This window comes from Rhagoletis zephyria, unplaced genomic scaffold (assembly GCF_001687245.7).
Source record: "Rhagoletis zephyria isolate East Lansing unplaced genomic scaffold, Rhagoletis_zephyria_1.1 Rzeph_scaffold_00624, whole genome shotgun sequence".
Lineage (NCBI taxonomy): Eukaryota > Metazoa > Arthropoda > Insecta > Diptera > Tephritidae > Rhagoletis > Rhagoletis zephyria.
The window spans coordinates 171,793-181,236 of NW_016157708.1; the positions used below are offsets into that span (position 1 = coordinate 171,793).

Consider the following 9,444-nt stretch of genomic DNA (forward strand, 5'->3'; position numbering starts at 1 on the left):
ACACTACGTTCAAGCGACAGAATTCATGAATTCTCCATTTCATGAATTCAAAAATGATTCCGTTTAAGCATAATTCGCCAATTTATGTAATGAAGTGGTCGGCCGCTGTGGTGTAGTGGTAAGCAGTGCGCGCTTTCACTCATCAGCACCTGGGTTCAAACCCTGGTCAAAGCAACATCGAATAAATATAGAAAATAGGTTTTTTATTAACAGCGGTCGTCCCTCGACAGGCAATGGCAAACCTCTGAGTGTATTTCTGCCATGAAAAACAGCTTCTCATGAAAATACAATCGCCGTTCGGAGTCGGCGTAAAACGGTAGGTCCCTCCGCTTTGTGTGACAACATCAAGGCGCACGCCACAAGTCGGAGGAGAAGCTCGGCCAAACACTAACATATGTGTAAGCGCCAATCTATTATTATTATTATTATTATTATTATTATTATGTAATGAAATGAAGTGTGGAAGTGACAGCGCACTAGCGAGACACTAAACAGTAAGTTTGTGATTTTTTGGCCGTTGTTTGAATTTGTAAAAGCCGTTGTTTCCAGGAAACGGAATGTATTTGAATTTATTTTATATTTGAATAAATCCACATTACTTTTCCCGACTTTTAAATCACGGTTATGCCCCATGATGCAATAATACAAGGTGGTATCAGTTGCGACAGCTCGATTTGACACTGCCTTAGCTCAGTAGAATAAGAAGAAAAACGGGAATAAATTAATCCCCATTTGGGGAAAAATATAAAATTTCATATTTTCTTCTAAACAAAATTAGCTTTTTTATAGTGGCTGAATTTCTTTATTCATTCTGAACGTTTGGAATAAACTTTTTTGTTTACTTATTCTTTAGAACGTTCCTGATGATATGTTAACGTATATTTCAAAAGCATTCTGTTTATTCCGGCTGTGAAATGGGATTATCCGGAATGTATAAAGAAACGCAGCCAGTATATTCGTAATGAAATAAAATAAAATAAGATAAAATACCTTTTTAAGAAAACAAAATAAAAACATTCAACTATATTGTTAGGCAAAGAATTGTTAAAGAGGTAACACTGTTTCACCTAAGGCAGTCAATATGGCGGAATTAGAGCGAGAAGCTGCCAAGCGATAACACCTTGTATTATTGCATCATGGTTATGCCCTACATGAATCTAAAAACATCCTAACCCTAGTACACAGCTGTTTGTGAACCGTGGCGTTACCGAACTTGTTGTTCATGATTCCATGAAATAATTAGTCTGTTCCAATAGCAGTCCGGTTTACAGGATTTAGTCAGGGACCGAATCACGGCTCTCGTGAACGAGTGACCGGTCGAGGAGAGTAAAATTTCGATTCGAATCGAATAGGCAAATCATGGCACTCGATTCGTAAGCTAGCGAAATTTCTTCGATTATTAATCGGTTGCCAATTAGTAAATGTATCATCTTTAACCATTTTTCAAACGTAAACAAGAAATAAAATATTCATATCAGTTATTATAAAATGAATATTTCAGTATTTTTTTATTCGAGCTCGCCTGATTCTGATAATGTAGTCAGTCAAGTGCAGATACGGAGAGGATTACGTGACAAAAGCAATCCCTTAAGTTTACCAGCAGCAGCATACGTTAAAGTTCTTTATTTGCAGGTTCAAAAAACGTTTCCGACTGTCAAAACCTGCATTCGAGTACGTGCTTTCGGAGCTTGAGTTTGAGGGGCATATGTCCACATCAGTACCCTCCGTCTTGCAATTAGCTGCTACGTTATCGCTTTTGGGAAGTGAAAGTTTTCAGCACGTACTCCACTGAAACGTCCATTGCAGTAGCTTGCAGCAGCAGCTCCTCGGACGCCGTCAAAAGCTTTTCTTGGTAAGGCCCACCTCCGGTCTTTTGCTTAGAAGCTTTATTAAAAGACAGCTTCTTTTTAACGTTCTGCCTTTGGTCTGCAAATACCTACAATTTTAAGCCAAATAATACACTAGCTTCTGATTATATAAATTCAAAACAACCTACTTTACGCCACATTTTAAGTTCTTTTATAGGCGGACCAGCAGAATTTAATTTTAAGGAAAGTTGCTCCCACAATCTTTGAGCAACGGTTCTTCTTTGAACGCAATTTGGCAGAATATTTCTGGCCAAATCCGGGTGCTCCTGCATATATTCCGCCATAATACTTTTTTTTTGTTGATTTTGTTTATGTTTGTCCTTAAATATAAAAAGATATTAAAGTTTGCAACAGTTTTTACTAGAAATATACTCACATTTTGTTGTTTTATTTTAATTTTCCACTTCTCGATGCAAAATTTACTGTCGAATGGTGTTTTGAATAATTCTACTCGAACGTCTGCTCGATATCGAATGGGGTGATGCCAAATTTCGATAAATTTTACTCGATCACGAATGCGGTGATGCCAAAACAGAAAATTTCGAAAAATATTACTCGATCACGAGAGCCGTGATTCGGCCCCTGAACTTACAGGAAGTCGTTCCTATTGACATAAAACCTGTAAGTGGGAACACATTTGAGAGAGTAACTGAGCAACTGTTCCTAGTCCGAAGTTACAGGATTTAGTCCGGAGATTTTTTTCCTGTAAGTTCATGAAAAGTGTCAAACGATCAGCTGATTTACATGTGCAAACAAAAACAGAAAGCGGTGAAAGCAAAGAACCTTATATTTGTTATAAAATGGAAGAAAACAACGAAATATTTAAATATGTATAGATTTTATTAATTATTTAGTGATATTTCAGCCAAATCAGTGTAGTGCCAATGACATGTAAACAAACCGTCTGACGTTTTTACAGGAAATAGTGCTTTTTGCGTTCCTATGCACTTCTGCATCTGTTCTCCTTTTACTCTCATTTGAGAGCGTAAAATTGTAGTTTGACAGTTCCACAGGTTTTAGTCCGAAGTTCAAAGGAACAGACTAAATGTTTGAATTTTCGCGTATAATTGAAGTCATTACATTGTGTTTATGCATCCGGTTTAAGCCCAAATGCATAAAATGAGTTGTTGAATTGGCCCATGATGCAATAATACAAGGTGGTATCAGTTGTGACAGCTCGATTTGACACTGCCTTAGCTCAGTAGAATGAGAAGAAAAACGGGAAGAAATGAATCCCCATATGGGGGGAAAATATAAAATTTCACATTTTCTCCCAAACAAAATTTGCTTTTTTATAGTATATTCGTTATGAAATGAAATAAAATAAGATAAAATACCTTTTTAAGAAAACCAAGTGGGGATACTGAGAAAAAATAAAGAACATTCAACTATATTAATGGGCAAAGAATAGTTAAAGAAGTAACACTGTTTCACCTAAGGCAGTCAATATGGCGGAATTACAGCGAGAAGTTGCCAACTGATAACACCTTGTATTATTGCATCATGGAATTGGCCTACGCATAATACGTAGTAGTAAAACATACATATAAAAACCTATTTTCACAAAAATCAATTTTGTCTGTTAATTAATTAATAATACCTGAGTCACACAGATTATAAAATAATTATAATTCAAATATTTTCAATTTTTCAAAAATTTTTTTTTAAATGCTTTTTCTTAATGAATTTATTTTTCATTTCATTAGAAATTGAAATTATTTTGGCAAACATTAGGACTATTCCCTTAAACTCGTAAAAGCTTTGTAAAGCTCGTAAACCTCTTAAGCTTATGACCTCGTAAACTGCAGTGTTGCCGAAGGGCGGAAAATTGTATACTTAAATAAAGATATGATAAAATAATGAAATAAAAAAATTATAAGTATATAAAAAGAATGAATTTCATCCACTAACTGTATTAACTGCTAAGTTTTTACATTTTAGTTCGAGCTGTAATGAATAATACTATGAAACAAAAATGTATTAATGGAACCCTGACTACATTGTCAAACAGTCACTTTATGCACCTATTTACACATTTCCAAAAGGGGGGGAGGGGGATGTTCCCGTGAAAGCGTCGAAAAATTACGAGTTTTACACAGTTTAAAACCTTACGAGTTTAATCGAATACCTCTTTTAATTTTAACAGAAATAGTTGGTAGACAGCATACTATTTTTAAAGAGAATACCGTGTAAACTTGCAAAGTAGGGGAAAATGAGAGAGCAGAGTGACAATTCACTTGGAGAGGAGGTTGTGAGTTTTCACTAGGAAAATTGGGGTGCAATTGAAACTAAAAGGAATTGTTTATGGTGTTTTTTTTTAGTTGAAATAAACAAAATAAGATATGAAATACCGTTTTTATTAGGAAATTTTTTATTTACAATGATCCCTCGGGGTAAAGTAAGAATATTACAGGGCTGCTCAGGACCTTGTGCGTCAATTTAAGCCAGAAGCGAAAATAATTTGTGTTTATTTTTTCTATAATGCCACATAAAAAAGTTCATGCGAGAAAAAATATGTGCGTTTTTTTGCATGTCTACAGTTTCTCAGTTTTCTTACAGCAAGTTATGTTATTACTAGCCGCCAAAACAGTTTCTCGTATAACTACGGTGACCATATTTATGAGCATTAACCATCCATGTTTATGAGAGCCGAATATGGGACAAAAAATAATTGAGCTAATTTTTTCCACACTGTTTTCCCTGAAACAGTATCCTTATAGTAACATCACACATTTTTTATAATAATAAAAAAATAATAAACATTAAATAAAAAAGACAAAATCGGTCAAAATATCGCAATTCTTTTATTTTGTGGACCACTATATGTATGTACATACATACCTAGCATATAAGTTCTTATTCATTGAGTGCAAAAGAGTGTATTTTAGTACAAAACGAAATGAAATTTTATGTTCCTAAATATTTTTTGCTTAGCACCATAAAAAAAGTGTTTTATGTAATGTACATAAATGTGATATATGTATGTACATATATTTTTACACTTGCATATGTATGTAAGTACATACATGTGTATGTAGTGTTGCATAACAAGCCAATTAATTCAATTCTTTTTTTTCTTTTGTTTTTTTTTTAACTCCGTGAAATGAACTGATTTTATGAATTAATACATTTATTTGTAATTTTTTATGGAATCGGCATCGGCCGATTCTTTCCCCATATGCCGATTAATCGGCATCGGCATCGGTACCTGAAAAAAAATTGGAATCGGTCGGACTCTATGCAGCATATGAAACCATATTTACATGCGTGGCTGTAGCTGAGTGTGCAAAGATGCTTGATACAATTGGTTGCTACCAAGGCTGTTCGAGTTCAATCCCCATCAGAAGGAGCATGAAATTTAAGATTTTTTATTTTTTATTCTTAATTATGAAAATGTTTTTTAATTAAACCGAACTGCTTAAATTCTAAACCCAACATATTCGCTCTCTTTTTTTTAACTTGGAAGGTTTGTATTTGAAACTGAATTTAGTTTGGTCGTATATGTAGTCCAAAAAGTTTAAATTTTAAAACGAAATTTTTAACCGTGTAGGATCCATTGTGGTACCAAGGTCCACAAAATTGTATACCTGTTCCAGGTTATGGTTACCTATTGTATAAGAAGATTATCTTATGATTTAGAGGCATAAGATTTACTTTACACCAGTAAGCCATGCTGTTTAAGTCTGATTGTAGCAAATTTCTTTCTTTAATTGAAACGTACGATTTTTAAAGCTTTACATCATCTGCATACATTAAAATTTTGCAAAATTGTATATCTCTAGAAATATCGTTTATAAAAGGCAAGAACAGAACCGGGCCTAGGTGGCTACCTTGAGGGACTCCTGAAGTACCATCAATGCCGTCAGAGATAGTATTTTTAAACATTACCCTTTTTGATCTATCATAGAGGTATGAAGAGATCCAACGTAGAAAATTAGGTGGAAGACCAAGAAGATCAAGTTTATAGATGAGCAACGAGTGGCACACTTTGTCAAATGCTTTACTGAAGTCAGTATCAGTGATCGGACTTACAAAAAAATTCTGTGGGGTAGAATCTGGGAAAAAATGTGTAGATCTCAAGTTTTGAATCAAAACTTTGTACAAAAATTTAAAAAATCTGCAGGGTTTCCCTTATATTGCAAACTTTTTAATTAGACTCTAAAAAAATTAATTTTAGTATAATAAAGTGCAAGATTGAAGTTGCTAAAAATTTAGTTGAGTTTTGGCATTTTTTTTCCTTGACAGTGTAAAGCAGTTCCTTCCATATCAAGATATTTTTCGAACATATTTTGCAACCTTGCGGAGTGCTGCAAGCTTTTCTTTTTATCACATCAGGATGTAGCAAACAAATGTGGCACGTTACAGAAACCGCTACTTGGGGTTTGCCGATTTTGGCATTTCTTAAGTAAAAGTAAACAATTCCTCAGAAACTTTAGATGCACTTAAATTAGCAAATACTTTCACAAAAATCGCCGTTTTTAACATTATCGCTATTAATTCTTTTTATAAATCATATATTTTGCAATTTAACATAATAAAACCACGTTTCCTGTCGAAAAATTTATTATTGAGAAAATTTACAATTTTAAAGTTTATTTTATCCTCCCATTCGGCTTTGTTTATTTTTACTTGAGAAATTTCATCGCCGCCGCGAATGCGAAATCTTGTAGTATTATATCATTCTTACTCTTAAACTTAAGAAATTTATGTCGAGCAGAAATAAAACTAGGTACTCAAAAACGCGACTATGTGGTAGATTTCAGACCTTGAGTGGTAGATGTGGTAGATGCTCACAAAAGTCGCAGATCTACCACGATGTGGTAGAAGTCCGATCACTGGTCAGTATATATAACATCAACAGTTTTGCTTTCACTAAATGCTTTTCATGTTAATTCAAGTAAATTTGTAGAAGTTGATTTGCCCTTGCAAAATCCACGTTGACTATATGAAATGCTAGAAGAGATAGAATGCGTCAACTGATTTGTTATATTTGCTTCAAATAATTTAGGAATTGCGGAAAGCTTAGCTATTACCCGGTAGTTCTCCACTGAAGATCTGCTACCGCTTTTATGTAACGGGGTTATGAACGATTCCTTCCATATAGTTGGAAAATCGCCCTCTTTAAGAGACAAATTAAATAACGCTGTTAACGGCTCATAGAGATAATCACCACAATTTGTAATCTGGTCAGGACCATAACTGAAGGACTGCTTTAAGGATCTCAGAGAAACTACTACATCAGCGGGAGATATTACTGGGATAATTATTGAGTTAATTGGACATACATAGTTTAAAAGGATCGTCAATGTTAGCATGTGAAAATGAAAAATTCCTTAAATGTTAGTATAATAAAGTGTAATTTTAGGTCGGCAAGGCTTACTACTCATTTTTGGCAATGTTTTTTTTTAACGGTGTTACGCATTTTTTTCATATAAAGTATGAATGTTCAACCATTTTTTTTAAGAGAAGCAAATGAGCAGCACTTTCCCACGACAGTCGGGTCNCTGGCAATGTTTTTTTTTAACGGTGTTACGCATTTTTTTCATATAAAGTATGAATGTTCAACCATTTTTTTTTAAGAGAAGCAAATGAGCAGCACTTTCCCACGACAGTCGGGTCTACGTAACCGGAATGACCCAGATTTAGCAGCAGCACTTTCCGCTCGCACTTTATAATTTTCAATTTTAATTAGTTACAAAACTGCAAACCAAATTTTTTTCTAAAGATTCTAATTAAAAAGTTTGAAATTTTGGTGAAACATTGCAGAATTAATTTTTATAGTTTTATGCACAAAGTTGGAAATTTGGTATTACATATATGGTTTTTGTTAGGAAAAGAGCATTACTTTCATAAAATACATAATAAACATTAAATAAACTAAGGAAAGGTAGCCAGAACTTACTAAAATGTCCAGTCCTAATTTTTGTGTTGGCCACTGTATGTATTCCTCGATTCGAACCACAAGCATTCAGATTAGAAAATATTAACTGTTTATAAAGAAAATTATGGTTATATACCACATCCAGCGTTGACGAAAGATTTTGCTTAAAAATCGTAATTTTACCTTGAAAAAATCGTCATTTCGAACCAGTTTTAAAGTGTAACATTAGCATTTATTAACTGATAGATAATCTTGACTGAACGAATTCACTCTGCTATTTTTCTGACTCTTTTAAATCAGTGTCAACAGCGCAAATTCGCGATTTGGTTACAATTCCAGAACAAATTTAATATAACTAAAAGCACGGTTGTAGAACAAAACTAGATAAATGCATGGTTGTATTTTGGATTACGTTTTTTTTACATTTTTACATTTTTTTTACATACATATGTAATTAGGTGGAAAAACTATAATAAAAAATCGTCATTACGGGGGAAAAAATCTTCAAAACGTCATTGAGCAAAAAAACCTCAAAATAACGACGAAATCGTCAATTCGGCGCTGACCACATCACTTAAAACTCGTTCATAGGCATACCATTTTAATGAGCTGTTAAGGCGTCGGAAAACCGAATAGGGGACAAATACAGGGCATTAAAAGAAATACAGAACATTTGGCGTCCCGTATAAAATAAATAAATTACCAGGACAATGGGTTAAAAAAGGAGGACTGTCCCGTATAATCCAGGACGGATGGTCATCGTACTTATAACAGTTTGGCCAAAATATTAAGTTAATTTAACTAAATTAAATGCTTAGTTAGTCTAGACTTAATTTCCGTAACTTAACTTAATATTTTGGCCAACCTGTTATATGAGAAACTGTGTTGGCGGTTAGGTAAAGCTTAGGTTCTTAAGTTACGGCCTTACGAAAATTGAGAGCAGTGAGAGAATCAGGCTTGCCAGACTTTCGTTTTTGTATTTCTTAAAAATAAATAGAGGCAAACATTTTTGTTTGCATGATGTTTTTTGATGTGGCATTTTAGGCGGCGAATTTTTTAACAGCTGAAAAAGAAATATACAATACAAAAACAAAATATTTTCGCTTCTGGCATAAGTGGGCGTGTTGAGTAATTGACAATTTTTTACGGTAAGTTAAATTGAGTTAAGTCTAGACTAACTGAGCTTTAAGGCTAGACTAAAGCTGAAATTAGTCAAGAACGCAGAACGTATACTTAAACGCAGTCTGTATACGCAGAATTTTGTCGATTACTGGAGCCCTCAGTGTTGCTTACTACAGTGTTGCCACTCATCAATGCCTTTTCATAAACTTATTTTTCGTGCTATAATAGATCGTAGCTAAATATAAACTACTTGGTTTTCAACAAAAAACCTTATTAAAAATTTCAAATATTTTAAACGTATTTTGAATAGGAAATTATAACCTTTTTACCATCTGCAAAACTGTCGAGGTGGCAACCATCTATAGAAGGAAGAAATCAGGGCATGAATCACGTAACTTAGAAACGATAGTCGTTCAAACGATACTGACAAAAAGATGTTGTCAAAACCTGATTTATACATTTGTGTCGCTGTTACGTGTTACTGTTACTGTTACGTGAAGCAAAACTGGAATCGAGTTGACGATATCGCACAAACGATCAAACAATTTTTGATTTTTATGAAGTAAGACAATC

General features: G+C 33.8%; 1 protein-coding gene across 1 annotated transcript; it reads right to left on the reverse strand.

The window, feature by feature from the left end:
* Positions 1-1,468: 1,468 nt before the first annotated feature.
* On the reverse strand, positions 1,469-2,383 carry LOC108360769 (uncharacterized). The gene is made up of 2 exons (XM_017613196.1): positions 1,997-2,383; positions 1,469-1,936 (listed from the first exon to the last, which is right to left on the reverse strand). The coding sequence occupies exons 1-2, from the start codon at positions 2,150-2,152 to the stop codon at positions 1,748-1,750; spliced, it is 345 nt and encodes a 114-aa protein (XP_017468685.1). The 5' UTR covers positions 2,153-2,383; the 3' UTR covers positions 1,469-1,747.
* Positions 2,384-9,444: the final 7,061 nt, after the last annotated feature.